Consider the following 17,915-nt stretch of genomic DNA (forward strand, 5'->3'; position numbering starts at 1 on the left):
GAGAGAGAGAGAGGGAAACAGAGAGAGAGAGGGAAACAGAGAGAGAGAGGGAAACAGAGCGAGAGAGGGAAACCGAGAGAGAGAGAGGGAAACCGAGCGAGAGAGGGAAACCGAGAGAGAGAGGGAAACTGAGAGAGAGAGGGAAACAGAGAGAGAGAGGGAAACCGAGAGAGAGAGGGAAACCGAGAGAGAGAGGGAAACCGAGAGAGAGAGAGGGAAACAGAGAGAGAGAGAGGGAAACAGAGAGAGAGAGGGAAACTGAGCGAGAGAGGGAAACCGAGAGAGAGAGGGAAACCGAGAGAGAGAGGGAAACAGAGAGAGAGAGAGGGAAACAAAGAGGGAGAGGGAAACAGAGAGAGAGAGAGGGAAACAGAGAGAGAGGGGGAAACAGAGATAGAGGGAAACAGAGAGAGAGGGGGTAACAGAGAGAGAGGAATATAGAGAGAGGAGGGAAGAGAGCGAGAGAGAGAGAGAGAGAGAGATAAAAGCGAGGGGAGAGGGACAGAGAAGGGTGAGGGAGAGAGATTTAATGTTATTCAGGGCACGGCTGGAAGTGACAGATGCATCTGCCACCACACACACATACACACAGTCACAGTCTCGTGTCTCTGTGCGAAGAGACCAGCCTTTTGGAGCTTCACATAGATCTCACTGAACCGATAACATACATGCTCTTTCTCTCTCTTTATCTCTCACATTATCTCTGCTGTCCTCTTTTTCTTCTTTATCATCTTCCCCCTCCTCCTGCCAAAAAATATGCAGAGAGAGAAAGAGAGAGAGAGCGACAGAGAGAAACAGAGTGAGACAGAGAGAGAGAAAGAGAGAGATTAATTGAAAAGCTGAACCCCATGCCATGAGCTTTTGTTTTTTACAAAGGTCATCTGACATTCTCTGTGTCTGTTTCTCCTCTTCTTTCCCTCTGCGTTTCCTCTTCTTTCCCTCTGCGTTTCCTCTTCTTTCCCTCTGTGTTTCCTCTTCTTTCCCTCTGCGTTTCCTCTTCTTTCCCTCTGCGTTTCCTCTTCTTTCCCTCTGTGTTTCCTCGTCTTTCCCTCTGTGTTTCCTCTTCTTTCCCTCTGCGTTTCCTCTTCTTTCCCTCTGCGTTTCCTCTTCTTTCCCTCTGTTTCTCCTCTTCTTTCCCTCTGCGTTTCCTCTTCTTTCCCTCTGCGTTTCCTCTTCTTTCCCTCTGTTTCTCCTCTTCTTTCCCTCTGCGTTTCCGCTTCTTTCCCTCTGCGTTTCCTCTTCTTTCCCTCTGTGTTTCCTCTTCTTTCCCTCTGCGTTTCCTCTTCTTTCCCTCTGTGTTTCCTCTTCTTTCCCTCTGTTTCTCCTCTTCTTTCCCTCTGCGTTTCCTCTTCTTTCCCTCTGCGTTTCCTCTTCTTTCCCTCTGTGTTTCCTCTTCTTTCCCTCTGTGTTTCCTCTTCTTTCCCTCTGCGTTTCCTCTTCTTTCCCTCTGCGTTTCCTCTTCTTTCCCTCTGCGTTTCCTCTTCTTTCCCTCTGCGTTTCCTCTTCTTTCCCTCTGCGTCTCCTCTTCTTTCCCTCTGCGTTTCCTCTGCTTTTTCCCAGATAACTACTGGAACGCGGCGTCGTTCACCACGCCCTCCTCCTACCTGCATTTCTCCACCTTCCAGGGACAGACCAGCGCAGACATCTCCTTCTACTTCAAGACCAGCGCTCCCTACGGGGTGTTCCTGGAAAACCTCGGCAACCCTGACTTCATACGCCTCGAACTCAAATGTTAGTTACTGGATCTTTTTCTCTCTTTTAGCACCGTCTTTTGTTCTGTGGCTTCTTCCCATGTTTCTACACTCCTTTCGTTGGCCTCTCTGTGTTTTTTGGAGGATGTTCTCTCTCTCTTTCATCTGTTTTCATTTCAACCCTCCTCTCTTCCTGCACTGTATAAAACATCTGAAGTTTCTGTTCAGACTGTGAAACTTTTCTGAGACAGTTTCCCCTTAGTTCTCTATGTGGCTCTTAAGCGATGATTGACATGTCATATGCTTTATGTGCCTATGCTCTAATGACTCAAATTAAATGTCTAAATGGCCATTCAATCGGATTCAGATTGAGAATGTTAAATTCCTGGGGATCAAATTTAACCACAGTTCTTTTACGACGAGACGGCTATTTAACCAGAGTGGCTGTCAATTTGATGATGGATGACAAATTACATTTCAGCAATTTCAAAGAGCTTTAGGTTTAATGGGGGCAACTAACCTCATCCACCCACCATTTTGTGGCACAGTGTTTAGTAGTAATGTATACCAGCTACCTGGTATCACGTTTTAGGGGAGACCCAGATGCAGACAGTGTCGAAGTAACAAAAGTTTATTACTCGAACAGGGGGCAGGCAAAACGAGAGGTCAACGCCAGGCATAGGTCAGTAATCCAGATCAGAGTCCAAAAGGTACAGAACGGCAGGCAGGCTCAGGGTCAGGGCAGGCAGAATGGTCAAAACCGAGAGAACTAGAAAACAGGAACTAGAAACAGACAGGAGCAAGGGGGAAAACACTGGTAGGCTTGACAAACAAAACGAACTGGCAACAGACAAACAGAGAACACAGGTATAGAAACCTGTGTTCCTTATCCCCACTGGGGATAATGGGGAAGATGGGCGACACCTGGAGTGGGGAGGAGACCAGTACAAAGACGAAAAAGATCAGGGTGTGACACCTGGGGGGAAGCACGTCAGACATCTTGGCTTACTAATACTGTATAACACCTACTTAGGACATACACTTTACACACCTCCACCACCAGCTGGCATGTCTTTCTCTGTCTCTCCATTTCTCTCTGAAAAGATGTTGTTGAATATTCATGTGTGATTCCGAGTTGTGAATGAGCATTAATTTTGTCGGAGTAGAAATCATTTATTTCTGCCTCTCATCTTTCAGCCGTTCTGCCTCTCATCTTTCAGCCATTCTGCCTCTCATCTTTCAAAGCACTCTCTCAAGGGTGAGGTGTGTGTGTCCCTGTCCTTTTTTCTTTTGTTAAGAGGAGAGATGTTGCGGGGGATGGGATAGAGGGAGAGATGGAGACAGAAAAGGAGAGATGTTGCGGGGGATGGGATAGAGGGAGAGATGGAGACAGAGAAGAGGGAGATTTGTTGGAGTTTGTCCAAGTCGTGCTCAGGCCCACAATAGATTAGTTAGTCTGTTTTCACACTGGGGCTCCGTGTTTGACTGTGTTTCACTCAGCTAACAGAGGCTAAACTGACTCTCTGTTGTTTCTGGAGGGAGAGAAGAGGGAGATTAGTTAGTCTGTTTTCAGACTCTGTGTTTGACTGTGTTTCACTCAGCTAACTGACTCTCTGTTGTTTCTGGAGGGAGAGAAGAAGGAGATGAGTTATAACAGTGGTGATCAGTGTGTGATTGAGAGGGGAGAAAGGAGAGTAACTCACACACATCCTTTAGGTAGTAACATCTGGACTGAACAGGTGGCTAGTGGCATGTTTATATACACACACACAAACACACACACACACCTCTACACACACACACACTCACACACACACACTCACACAAACACACACAAACACACACACACACACACACACACACACAGTCACACACCTCTACCAACACACACACACACGCCTCTACACACACACACACACTCACACACACACACACGCATACACACACGATGAAAGAGAGAATGTGTGTGTGTGTGTGTGTGTGTGTGTGTGTGTGTGTGTGTGTGTGTGTGTGTGTGTGTGTGTGTGTGTGTGTGTGTGTGTGTGTGTGTGTGTGTGTGTGTGTGTGTGTGTGTGTGTGTGTGAGTGTGTGTGTGTGTGTGTGTGTGTGTGTGTGTGTGTGTGTGTGTGTGTGTGTGTGTGTGTGTGTGTGTGTGTGTGTGTGTGTGTGTGTGTGTGTGTGTGTGTGTGTGTGTGTGTGAGTAGAGGCGTGTGTGTGTGTGTGTGTGTGTGTGTGTGTGTGTGTGTGTGTGTGTGTGTGTGTGTGTGTGTGTGTGTGTGTGTGTGTGTGTGAGTAGAGGCGTGTGTGTGTGACTGTGTGTGTGTGTGTGTGTGTGTGTGTGTGTGTGTGTGTGTGTGTGTGTGTGTGTGTGTGTGTGTGTGTGTGTGTGTGTGTGTGTGTGTGTGTGTGTGTGTGTGTGTGTGTGTGTGTGTGTGTGTGTGTGTGTGTGTGTGTGTGTGTGTGTGTGTGTGTGTGTGTGTGTGTGTGTGTGTGTGTGTGTGTGTGTGTGTGTGTGTGTGTGTGTGTGTGTGTGTGTGTGTGTGTGTGTGTGTGTGTGTGTGTGTGTGTGTGTGTGTGTGTGTGTGTGTGTGTGTGTGTGTGTGTGTGTATGTGTGTATGTGTGTGTGTAGAGGTGCGTGTGTGTTTATCAATCTTTTGGTGAATTAGCTCCATCAAACACTGAGTGAAATCATCTTCACAGTAAAGCTGAAATCTATAAGAGTTAAATGACTCTACATAAATAATGAGACATTAGATTAGATATCGAACTGTAGAATTTCAGGGTGGACAACTGGAAAACAATGACTTATGAGATGAAAAATGTTGACTATTATAAACCAAAGGTACTTTATGCATTGAAGTAAATAGATTGAATGTGGTTGGTGGTTTGTGGACATGGCGCCGATTAACGTTGTCTTCCTCTTCTCAAGCTCCTACTGTTGTCTCGTTCTCCTTTGATGTGGGGAACGGTCCCGTGGAGTTGGCCGTCCATTCAGCCACGCCCCTCAACGATGACCAATGGCATCGTGTGATGGCGGAGCGGAACGTGAAGGAGGCGGTGCTACAGCTGGATCTGAACTATAGGGAAACTCGTCCCGCCCCTCCACAGGGACACACAAGGCTAGAGCTGTTTAGTCAGCTTTATGTGGGTAAGAGACACACACACACACACACACACACACACATGCACGCTCACACACCAACAGAAAAATAGTACAATACTATACTACGTTTTAATTTCATTCAACAATATTGCCAATATTTTTACTTTACAAAATGTAATAAGTTGGTGATATAGTTTGTGCCAGTATAATGGCAGGTAGCCTAGTAGTTAGAGTGTTGCGCCAGTTACCGAAAGGTTGCTAGATCGAATCCCCGAGCTGACAAGGTAAAAATATGTCGTTCTGCCCCTGAACAAGGCAGTTAACCCACTGTTCCTCATTGTAAATAAGAATTTGTTCTTAACTGACTTGCCTAGTTAAATAAAGGTATAAGAATCCATTAGTAAGAGCCACAGTGTCTTTATGTTTCTAAGTAGGTTCTCTGAAGCTTAGACACGACTGGTGATAATGAAGATAAGCTCTTAAGGTTTCATCAGATATCCCACTGTTTCACACGGCTGATGTTAACAAAGTTCAAGGAATTATGTGAGTAAAACTAACCTAATTCACTTAGTCCTGACTCTTTATCTTTATGACTGTGTTAGCGTATTAACAGTTGCAGAGGATTAAGACTTTTCAACAGCACACAGAGACAATGGATGAGGTCCTCATTATGGCACACAGAATGGCTCTACATGTACATTGTGATATTTTGATTGTTTCGTCCGCTCCCTCTCTTCTCGACACAATGACTGTGAAGGTCATTAGGAGCAGAGGAGAACAGGAGTTAAAGAGCTGAATGGCTGGTCGTTATCTTTTCCTTTCACTCCTCTGTCTCAGCCTGCTGACCTGCCAATACTTTAACACTGACGACAGGGATCAAACTGGATTTAGGGTGGAGAGAAAAACTGCTGAGTTTGAATTAAATTATCTTTCCTTCCTTCGTTCTCTCTCTGACTCTGAAAAGTTATTTTCCTTTGAGACACTTCTCAATTCCAATCAGACATTCCAAAGTCTGATAGTTCTGAATTCCAATAAGACGTTCCAAATTCCATCATCTCATCAGTTTTTGGCGGTTTGGATGGAAGAACATTATCACACTGCAGCTTCCTGAATTGCCAGAGGGGATTAATAAAGTTGTATTGAATTGAATCGAATTAAAGTAAATAGAATCGATCTTTATATGCCACCGTTAACCATACAGCCATACGGGCACATATTGATTTGTGATAGGAAACTTTAATAACAGCTTATAAAGACTGATACAACTCATAGTTTGGCTATCTCATCTGCATGTATAGTAGGTTTCAGGGAACCAACTCGCTGAATAACCCCTCGAGGATCAATCTATCAATCTAATCGACATCAGATCATCAACTAAACCCAATCAGTTCTTCCATCACCTCCATACAGCCATGGGACCTATTAGTTTATGTTGGATCAGAGAGGAGCACCATAAAACACCTGACTGTGTCTCTCTGGCAGATCATCAGCATGTGTCGGAGCAGTGAGAGTATTTGCCTGGTCGGGGGAAATTGAATCAGGCTCAGATGGGATCTACAGTGGGTGTGATTTGCATTCTAAAACTGGTGTTATAAACACAGAGGTACATGGGAGAAAACAGCCCGATATCTCACCTAGGTGGTTCCTACATGATCTGGGTTATTTATGTGTGATATTATTTGGTAATAAGTTATATTTTAAATGTTGATATTATTTTGCATTATTTCATACATTTTCTGCATGTTTTTCATGTTGTTCTTTTTCTCTTTGTTTCTCTTTTTTATTCGTTGCATGCTCTCCTCGTCTCACCGTGTGTGTGAGACTGGCTCGGCCACTGCATGTGTGTGTTATGTGTGTGTGTGTGTGTGTGTGTGTGTGACACGATGTTTGTGATGCAACTCTCACAGGGAAGCCTGCTTCATTGACCTGCAAAGACAGTAGGTAACATTAACGTGTCAATATACTGAACAATAATATAAACGCAACATGTAAAGTGTTGGTCCCATGTTTCATGAGCTGAAATAAAAGATCCCAGAAATGTTCCATACAGACAAAAAGCTTATTTCTCTCGAATTTTGGGCACAAATGTGTTTATATCCCTTTTAGTGAGCATTTCTCCTTTGCCAAGATAATCCATCCACCTGACAGGTGTGGCATATCAAGAAATTGATTTTAAAACGCATGATCATTACACAGGTGCACCTTGTGCTGGGTACAATAAAAAGCCACTCTAAAATGTGCAATATTATCACACAACACAATGCCACAGATGTCTCAAGTTGAGGGAGCGTGCAATTGGCATGCTGACTGCAGGAATGTCCACCAGAGCTGTTGCCAGAGAATTGAATGATCATTTCTCTACCATAAGCCACCTCCAACATCGTTTTAGAGAATCTGGCAGTATGTCCAACCGGCCAGCCCAGACTAGGACCTCCACATCTGACTTCTTCACCTGCAGGATCGTCTGAGACCAGCCACCCGGACAGCTGATGAAACTGAGGAGTATTTATGTCTGTAATAAAGCCCTTTTGTGGGGAAAAACTCATTCTGATTGGCTGGGCCTGGCTCTGCAGTGGGTGGGTCTGGTCCCAAGTCATGTGTAATCCATAGATTAGGGGCCTAATGAATTTATTTCAATTGGGTGATTTCCTTCTATGAACTGTAACTCAGTAAAATATATGAAATTGTTACATGTTGCATGTATATGTTTGTCAGTATAGAAACAGGTGTATAATATACATAGCTACAGTTGATGACTTTCAGTTTATGTCCATGCAGTCTTTTCCATTTCATGCAGGGTAGGTCTTCTGGTCTGTGACCATGCTTGCTAATGTCTCTCCTGGCCTTGGTATGCACTGTGTGGCTCAGAGAGTGAAGGTATTCTACTGGATATTGTGTGTGAGGGTGTGTGTGTGTGGGGGGGGGGGGGGGGGGGGTAAGGAAGTGGGGTTCTCCCCCTAGACAGTGCTGTCCTAATGAATGTATTATGCTAGTTCATTAGTACATCATTACAGAGTCATTTACCTATGGAGGCTGCCAGAGAGAGGCCAGGAGTGCACCACACACACACACACTAACACACACACACACTAACACACACACTAACACACGACTTGAGTGGTGGGCAACTCCAGTCCTGGAGGGCCACAATGTCTGCCTGATGGAGATCTGGCTAAATGGGGGTGTGACATCTCCAGCCAATCAGCCGCACTAATAAATCAATGAAGTGCCAAGGTCAGGTTAAATAGGGCTGGAGCGCCTTCCCTCTGGCCTGTTAAGTCACTGTGACCATCAACAGTCATATATACCCCCAGCTCAACCTCGAGGGAAATTATCTCTATTCCTAGCACAAAATTCATCTTATCTCTCTATGTTCTCTCTCTTCTCTCGCTCACTGTCTCTAGGTGCAGCAGGGGGTCAGAGGGGGTTTCTGGGATGCATTCGCTCCCTCAGGATGAATGGTGTGACCCTTGACCTTGAAGAGAGGGCCAAGGTGACGATTGGTTGATTGATTTCCTTAATTTCATAATCTAAAAATAAATCAAGTTGTTCTCTTTACTAACGCAAATGAAGAGCATCCAAAGGTCAAACTCTCCCTATCTCTCTCTCTCTCTCCCTATCTCTCTCTCTCTCCCTATCTCTCTCTCCATTTCCATCTCTACTCTCTCCTTATCTCTCTCTCTCCCTATCTCTCTCTCTCTCTCTCCCTATCTCTCTCCCTCTCTCTCTCTCCATTTCCATCTCTACTCTCTCCCTATCTCTCTCTCTCCCTATCTCTCTCTCTCTCTCTCCATATCTCTCTCTCTCTCTCTCCCTCTCTCTCTCTCCATTTCCATCTCTCTCTCCATCTCTCCTCCATCTCTCTCTCCCTATCTCTCTCTCCATATCTCTCTCCATTTCCGTCTCTCTCTCCATCTCTGTCTCTCCATTTCCATCTCTCTCTCTCCCTATCTCTCTTTCCATCTCTCTCTCTCCATCCCTCTTTCTCCATCTCTCTCTCCATTTCCATTTCCATCTCTCTCTCCATCTCTCTCTCTCTCTCCATCTCTCTCTCTCCATCTCTCTCTCTCCATCTCTCTCTCCATCTCTCTCTCCATTTCCATCTCTCTCTCTCCATTTCCATCTCTCTCTCCATCTCTCTCCATGTCCTCCATCTCTCTCCATCTCTATCCATCTCTCTCTCCATCTCTCTCTCCCCATCCCTCTCTCTCCATCTCTCTCTCTCCATCTCTCACCATCTCCATCCCTCTCTCTCCATCTCTCTCTCTCTCTCCATCTCTTTCGCTCTCCATCTCTATCCCTTTCTCTCTCTCTAGGTAACTCCAGGTGTAAAGCCAGGCTGTCAGGGTCATTGTACCAGTTATGGGATGTACTGCAGGAATGGAGGAAAGTGTGTGGAGAAATATAATGGTTACTCCTGTGACTGCACTGCCACGGCATATGACGGACCCTTCTGCACCAAAGGTGAGAGCTAATCGCTGAACCCTGAAATGACTGCTAGGCTGTTGGACGGTGTAACCAGCAGCCTTTGTTTACGGAGGAACGGGCAATATTTACTCAGAAGTAAGAGTGAGTTTCTGTCAGTCGCAGTGAGACTTCATAGCAAGAAAGTTGACACATGAATTAATTTGTTTCCTAAACTTAAGCTTGTTTTCCTGTGTTTTACGCCAGTCGGGGGTGACGACACCGGGAGTATGTGTCAGATGACAGCATGTGGGAATAGAAAACATAAAACAGGAATATGCAAAGTAGCTGACATGAAAGGACCTCCCCAGTGTTCTGTGTGTGTGTGTAAACTGAAAATGAGGTCTTGAATGTAATGGAAACTAGTGTGTGTTTATTTATCTACACGTGAGTGTGTGTTATGCCCTTCAGATACTCCAGAGGATACTGCTCCCTCTGTTCTCCTGTCTGTGTCATATGAGCGCAGTCATAATATGAATAAGAATATTATTATCAGTCATAATTGCGAAGCGTATTTCCATTATATCCCTATTTACACCTGGTTCCCGAGGTAGAATATTATTATCAGGACTGTTTCATTCTGCTGCTACTGTACTGCCATTCCCTGGGGTCACAGACAGACAACTAGGACTCTGTAATGAACAACACACACACACACCACTTACAACAGAGAGTGATGTTCTATTCTTATCAGCATCTCTGCTGCCTCTAGTTACAGACATAGCAACCTCTTCCTCGATGTCAGTAAGACCAAGGAGCTGATCGTGGACTATAGGAGGAAACAGGAAGAGATCTTCAAGTTCCTTGGCGTCCACATTACTGAGGACGTAACATGGTCCACACACACCCGCACAGTCGTGAACAGGGCACGGCAGCGCCTCTTCCCCCTCAGGAGGCTGAAAAGATTTGGCATCGGCCCTCGGATCCTCAAAAAGTCCTACAACTGCACGATCGAGAGCATCTTGACTGGCTGCATCACCGCTTGGTATGGAAATGCACCGCCCTTGACCGCAAAGCACTACAGAGGGTGGTGCGGACAGCCCAGTACACTAGGGCCGAGACAGCTTCTACCCCAAGCCATAAGACTGCTAAAAAGCCAGACTGCTAAATAGTAAATGAATGGTACACAAACTATCTGCAACACTATCTGCACTGACCCTACATACACTCACCAGACTTTATATACACACCATATACACTGAATATACAAAACCTGCTCTTTCCATGACATAGACTGACCAGGTGAATCCAGGTGAAAGCTATGATCCCTTATTGATATCACTTGTTGAATCCACTTCAATCAGTGTAGATGAAGGGGAGGAGACAGGTTAAAGAAGGATTTTCACGCTCAACAGTTTCCTGTGTATATCAAGAACGGTCCACCACCCAAAGGACATCCAGCCAACTTGACACAACTGTGGGAAGCATTGGAGTCAACATGGGCCAGCATCCTTGTGGAACGCTTCTGACACCTTGTAGATTCCATGCACCTGCGAATTGAGGCTGTTCTGAGAGCAAAGAGGGTGCAACTCAATATTAGGAAGGTGTTCTTAATGTTTTGTAGACTCTCACACAAAACACACACACATTCACATACACTACATACAGTACGCACACACACACACACAACATACACACGCATACCGACACAACACAAACACACATACACACACATTACACACACGCTTTTATACTCATCATATGCTGCTGCTTCTCTGTCCTTTATTTGACTTGTATTGTTATCTGTCCTGATGCCTAGTCACTTTACTCTGCCTTCATGTACATATCTACCTCAAATACCTTGTATATCTCTGCACATTGATCTGGTACTTGTACTCCCTGTATATCAAATTGTATTTGTCACATGCTTTGTAAACAACAGGTGTAGACTTCTTACGGGCCCTTCCCAACAATGCAGTGTGTCAAGTTTTGACCTCCTTCTTGTGCAATTCCCCACTTGAAAAGGACAGTCCCTCCACATGAAGGAGGTGCTGGCACGCCCTGATTGCCTGGAAGATTTGTTCCACCTGGTTCACCACTGATTGAAGGAGGAGGAATTTCACCACTGAGGAGCTCCCAGGCAGTTTGTCAGCACACCTCCCACTCAATCTTCCCACGGGAACCGATGGAAAGATCGTAAATCAGCACCTACATACTGCCGGTCAGCTCCGAGTTTGATCCTCAACTGGTAGCAAGACAACCAGGCGTCGACCATCTCTGTGCAGGACTGTGGTTTGCGTAGCTTCTTTCAGGACTTTGGCCGATGGCCGGTTTAGTGCGGGTTTTGTGACAGGAAGGCAGGAGCTTTGGACCACTTTGACGTTCACGTCTCGAACAATGCCCTTAGCATCTGGATTAACGCTCACCACCCGTCCTAGCTTGAATTGGCCCCTCACTGCATTTTGGTCACACAACCAGACAATATCTCCGACAGCAACGTTGCGATATGAAGTGTGCCATTTACTTCTCAGAAATAAGTTTGGGCCGGCAAGCTGGCTCCAAGACCTCCAGAACTTGTTGACCTGGTTCTGCATCTCTCTGAGTCTCTTGTAAGGGTAGTTCGCAAAGTCAAATGTTCTGATCTCACCGCTTGGAGAGGCTCGGCCCAGGAGAAGTGTGTTGGGTGACACATACTGCACGCTTTCTTCATGGCTCTGCACCCTGGCATCTATTGGGCATTCGTTGGCAAAGTTTGCAGCACGTTGTAGTGTTGTCTGAAGCTCGCTGTAGCTAAGACCAGTGTTGTTGCCCAGGCTCTGCAGTGCCTTCTTGAGAATGCGAACAGCGGCTTCAGCAGCCCCATTGCGGTGAGGTGAGTCAGCAGGGTGAATTGTCCACTCCCATTTTGTACCTTTTTGAGCCGACATCTCTTCTATTGAAGTTCTATTCTGAGCATCCAGGAACTGGTACAGCTCTCTTAGGACAGGTTTGGCGCCGATGAAGTTTGTCCCCGGGTCGGACCAGATCTTTCTTGGGTGCCCTCTAATTGCAGTAAAGCGTTGGTAAGCCATCAAGAAGCTCTCTGTCGACATTGTGTTGACCAGGTCTGCATGAATTGCCCTGCTGGCCATACAGCTGAAGACGACACCCCACACTTTCATTGAGACCCGTTTCTTGATGTCATTTTTGACAAGGTACGGTCTGAAGAGGTCGACTGTAGTGAACTCGAACGGAGCTGCAGGTGTGGCTCTTTCAGCAGGTAAGTCAGCCATTACCTGTTCGCACCTTCTTGCTCTTGACTTTTTGCAGAAAAGGCAGTTATCCACTACTTTTTGGGAAATTTTTCTTCCTTGGATGACCCAGGCTTTCCTCCTCATTTTCAGCAGGGTTGCAGCCACACCTTCATGACCCTCATCGTGCGCCTCCCGTGCCAATAAAGTAGAGACCCATGCATTGAAAGGCAGAAGGGGAACTGCAGCGCCATCCTCCCTGAAGCCATGGATTCTCCCACCGCAGACTAGTAACCCAGATTCTGACTCTCTGTACACAACCAAGCGGTCCGTAGTGGTAGTTGGGAACGTCACCCCCTCTTGAGCAGCAAGATAGATGTCTCTTATTGCCTCTTGACGCTCTGTGGCGGTGATAACTCCTTTTGTGGGAATCGCCTCCCACTTTGGGGTCTCGATGGACTTTGTTGCAGATCTAAACTTTTTGGCGGCTCTCCAGATAAAAGCAACAGTCTTGATTAGACACTTTAGGCTACTAAAGCGCCTCTCATCCGCCAAGTTTAGGACAGCTGCACCAGCAGGAAATCGTCCCACAAGACTTGGAAGACTTCTTTTCGCTTGGGCTCTGGTGAGTGCTGCCACAAATGACTTCTTTTGCATATTGTTAATGCTCTCTCGAGCTGTCACAGACACATCTTTTGCCGACATAATTGGCCACTCGCTCTCTGGAAGATATAGAAACTGTGGCCCTTGCTGCCACTCTGAATGGGCATCAAGTTCCTCTGGCCCAGCTCCTCGAGTGATAATGTCGGCTATGTTGAGTGGTCCAGGGATCCACCACCAGTCCTGTAGCCGTGTGCTCTCTTGGATCTCTCCAATTCTATTAGCGAAGAAGGTCTGAAATCCATAGCTTTCTCGCTGGATAGCTCCAAGAACAGTCTGACTGTCTAACAAATGGTACCACCTTTTTATCTGGATCTGGGTATGCTGTTCAAAGTACTTTTTCAGGCGGCTTGCAAAGAATGCACCGCAAAGTTCTGCTTTGACTGCATCCCCCTTCTGGTCTAGTGGTGTCAGCTTTGCTTTTGACTCCACTAGTCGAATTGTTAATTGTTTGTTGCAGTTCCACCGCAGGTAGAGGACAGCACCATAGGAGCTTTCACTGCCATCTGAAAAAGTGACAGCGACTGGTTCAGTTGTTGCCTTTGGTGGAGTAAGAGCTCTTGGGAACATTACTTTGCTTAGCTGGACGTACTCCTCAAAAATTCCAATTGCATCTTTGCGGAGCTCATCCGACAGGGGAAGGTCCCATGTGTCCTTGACCATGCTGCACTTTGGTTTTGCCTCTTGGAATGCCCTTCGGACCAAGATAGCCCCTCTTTGCTTTGATGGCGTTGTCAGGCCAACTGGGTCGTACAAACCAGCAACTTGACTCAGCAGTTCACGTCTTGTCAGCGGGTCTGGTGTCTGTGCTCGTACTTCTTCTAGCAGTAAGTCTTGCCCAAGTCTCATCTTTTTCTTCCGCCTGGAGAAGTTGACCCTCACCATGACATGCAACATGTCTTCATCCACAATGTAGCCAAGACCGAGCGCCTTGTTGTCTTCCTCCTTAAGCTGATTTGGCAGGACAACAATATTTGGTGATGCCTTTTCTTTTTCTCCTTTATTTTGGCCTGAGAAGACCCAAGGCTTCAGTGCAAACCCTCCTGCTTTTAGAATCAGCTCCACATTCTTTGTGATGACTTCGAGTTTTTCACGGCAGTTGTGGGATGTCAAGATGTCATCGACGTAGCTGTGCTCGTGTAATACTTGGCATTCATCTGTGAGGTGGCTGAATTGAGGCAGGTTAGCCGTCTCCCTCATGGCCAGTTGTGCTATGCACCCTGCTGGCTTGTCCCCGATATTCACTCTGGTTATGGCGTATTGTTCCACCTCATCGCCCTCTGAATCCCGCCACAAGAACCGGTGTAGATGGACTTCCCTCTCATCGAGCCACACAGAATTGTACATTTTTCTGACGTCTCCTAGAGCGGCGTAGGAGCCTTGGCGGAACTTGAGGAGGACAGCTCGAATCGGATTTAGAACGTCAGGGCCTTTCATCAGAAGGTCATTGAGACTTTGGCCTTTGTACTTCTGACTGCTGTTCCAGACAAGTCTTACCGGAGTTGTAACAGAGTGGGGGTTGGGTGCGATAAGATGACTAATATACCAGACAGGTCCATTCCAGTTGGTTAGATCCTCTTTGGTCAGCTTTCTTGTCGCACCATAGGCTTTTTTCCACTGCGGTTCTTTGGCGAGCTGTCTCTCTGTTCTGAGAAAGGTTGCCTCCACTGCTTTTATGTTGTTTGGCAATGTAGATGGGTCAATGAGCCATGGATACCTTGCATGCCAGTGTGGACTATCACTGTGGTCATCAGCACCAACATAAGTCAGGCCACCCTTAACAACTTCCAGCTCCCTTTCTTCAGCCAGAGTCATTTCTTTGCCACCAAGTTGACAACTGCCGCAGCGACATCCTCCACATTTTGGGGTGCAGGGGGCGCCAATGCTATCCCATCTCCACCACTCAACAAAATCCCGAGGGGAAATAGCAGAATAAGAAGACTTGATGGTAGGTTTGACGCAGATATGTTCTTCATACATCAATGCTGCTGTTCTCATGGATCTGGCGAAGTGCGCTCTGGACTGGTGTGCTGTAACTGTAGCCTCTTTAAACAGACCAGGGTGTGTCCCTGCAATTGTCTTTCCCAATGGCCCATCCCATAGTACAAGGTCCCCAACGGAGCGTATTTTCTGTGGGACCAGTCGCCCTTCCTTATGGCTTATCAAAAGCTGTATCTGTCTTGGTCTAACAAGTTCATTTTGGGGGACATCTGGAAAGAATTTTTGGAGTCTTTTGGCTGTCACATGTTTGTGAATCTCTGCAATGCTATCCAAACCATAGCAGAGGAGTTGGTGGGATCTGACATTGCCTTGCTCTGTGCGGACCCGGATCTTTAGGAGGTACCGTTTTGTGGTGACTTGAACTTTCATTCCTCCCACACCATGGACAACAAGGGTTATGGCTTCACTTCTAAGGTTCAAACGATCAGCTGCATCATGAGTTATATAGTTTGTATCTGATGCCAGGTCGATCAAAGTCCCAACTTTTTGTCCTGCATTGGCCGTTGTGACCTCTAAGAGCATCATGATGACTGGCCACTCCACTATTCCATTCTCTGCTAGAAGACTGGGTTGGTTGGACACAAGAGAGGTTCTGGCTATAGTGTTGCAAAAGGCATTGCAACACTTCTCTGCAAGTTCAGGTGAGAGACTTTTGATGAACTCTTCTTGGGCTTGGGTATAATGTTCTCTTGTGTCACCTCCCACTTTGCTGTTATTGGACCTCTGGACGACATTCCCTTTGGATGTACCAGCTCTCGGGCAGAGGTAATAGTGGTGTTCTGTAGCACGCTGTTCTATGCAGTCTGGCCTCCTGCACAGAAACTCTGATTTACAATAGTCACCTTCCTTGTGAATCTCCAGGCATCTTTTGCAGGCTCCCAGCTTCCTGACAGCATCTCTTTTCTCTGACAGCTTAAGCGTGCGAAACTTTTGGCAGAAATATAGCCTTTTCTTATGCTTGCAGTCTCCGCAGACCACACATCCTTGAGCCTGGTCGCTTAGTTGGGTGGAGGTTCTGGTTCGAGCTTGCCGAGGTTCAGATTTCGGTTTTGGTTCCTCCTCTCTCAGTTGGTCCAGCTTCTCATAGATGGCTTCTTGACCTTGAAGAAACTTGTGGAGGTAGTCAAATCGCTTGTCTTCTTCAGCTTCATCACCTTTGCCAGCTACATGAAGAAGCCATTCCTTCTTCAGGCCATCAGGAAGTTTACTCTCTATTGTCTTTGTTACAAGAGGGTTCTTTATAGCACCGGTCTTGCCAAGCTCGTTCAGATCGACCAGGGCTTTTTCTACAGATTGGATGAGCTCAACAATCCTCCTGGGCTGGTTACCTTTAACTGCTTGGAGTCTTTGGAGCTCTTCTACTATCTCAAGGGCTATAGTTGTCTTATTTCCTAAGCGGTTCTCCAAGACCCGGAAAACCTCCTCAGCAGTTGTGTAAGTTGTAAGGTGAAGGTCTCGTATGGTCTTCTCATCCACACTGTCGAGAAGTTGGAACTTTTTAACCTCTCTGGATCCAGTAGGTTCTCCCTGCATCTGGAGCGCTTCCCAGTCTTTTTTCCACCGGTGAAACTCTCGGCGGATGCCAGAAAACTTTGGGAGGGCAGCAGGCTTTAATTTAATTGCTGGTGTGGCCACAGAACTGTTTGAAGTAGTACTCAATCTGCTGGTTTCTCCTCTAACGTGTGCCCCTGTAAAGTCTGCTTGTCTTATTGTGAGATTTGGCAGGATAGTTTCAAGGTCTTTGATACGACTCTGGAAATGTTGTTGCTCTGCTGGGGGGGCCCAGCACTTCCAATGTTTATGCACCTCCTTCGCAGCCTTCACAAGTTTCTCTAGTTGTCCGATCATGAAGAGATATGCATCTGGGTTTTTACTTGGGTCCACAGCTCCCACGTTTTCTGCTTGCGACTCTGCTGTTGTAATTGCTTGTGTCAGTTCATATTCCCCGAAATTGGCCCACAATGTCTTTTGTATGAGGTCCTTTAGCTCTTGCAGTTTTTTCTCACACTCATTGGCTGTTTTGACCAAGTCAGACTTCTGCTGCTCGCTCAACTCCTCTGCATCAGAGTTTTCTTCAATACATTGCCCCTCTACATCATCGTTGGCTTCCAGGACTCTGCCAGCTTCTGCAGTGAGCTTCCTAAAATTGTCTCTGAGCTCCTCTTCTGACATCATTGTATGCATTCGTAGCACATTATTGGCCAGACGGGAAAACTGACGCTTCGCTGATGTCCTTGCGGTCTTTAGCTGCTCCACCAGTAATGAATCAGCCATTTCAATCACAGCAGCAGGCGGGAACAGTCTTTACTTGTCTCTCTGGACACGTGTGGTCACTTTTCTGGTCCTTTTCCAGTCTTGAGCCACGGTTTTTCACTGTCAAGTTTTGACCTCCTTCTTGTGCAATTCCCCACTTGAAAAGGACAGTCCCTCCACATGAAGATTTTAACTGGATTTCACTCAATAAACAGCCATGGAATCAGTTGTTTGTCTTTATTTACCATTCTTTGGTTGGCAGTAAACAGGTGAAAACCCGGCTGTCTTTCACAGTTTTGTGGAGGGCTTGGACTTGCACAGTCACCTTGATCACAAAGATGAAGTTTCCTTGGTCTTGTGGTGTTATAAATGCTCCTTTCACTGCGGTCTAAAGACAACAGCAGAGCCAGGTGCTGGCACGCCCTGATTGCCTGGAAGATTTGTTCCACCTGGTTCACCACTGATTGAAGGAGGAGGAATTTCACCACTGAGGAGCTCCCAGGCAGTTTGTCAGCACACAGTGAGAGAAAGATTTTTGAAACAGTAGAGAAATAATAACACAAGGAATAAAT

General features: G+C 46.4%; 1 protein-coding gene across 1 annotated transcript in view; it reads left to right on the top strand.

The window, feature by feature from the left end:
* LOC139531575 (contactin-associated protein-like 2) overlaps nucleotides 1–17,915 on the top strand; it is a 314,450-nt gene that overhangs the window by 244,178 nt on the left and 52,357 nt on the right. Inside the window, exons 18-21 of the mRNA XM_071328143.1 lie at nucleotides 1,561–1,731; nucleotides 4,622–4,840; nucleotides 8,200–8,288; nucleotides 9,112–9,259. Of these exons, the coding sequence (XP_071184244.1) occupies nucleotides 1,561–1,731; nucleotides 4,622–4,840; nucleotides 8,200–8,288; nucleotides 9,112–9,259 (627 nt within the window). The remainder of the gene's footprint in view (nucleotides 1–1,560; nucleotides 1,732–4,621; nucleotides 4,841–8,199; nucleotides 8,289–9,111; nucleotides 9,260–17,915) is intronic.

This window comes from Salvelinus alpinus, chromosome 10 (assembly GCF_045679555.1).
Source record: "Salvelinus alpinus chromosome 10, SLU_Salpinus.1, whole genome shotgun sequence".
NCBI classification, from domain to species: domain Eukaryota; kingdom Metazoa; phylum Chordata; class Actinopteri; order Salmoniformes; family Salmonidae; genus Salvelinus; species Salvelinus alpinus.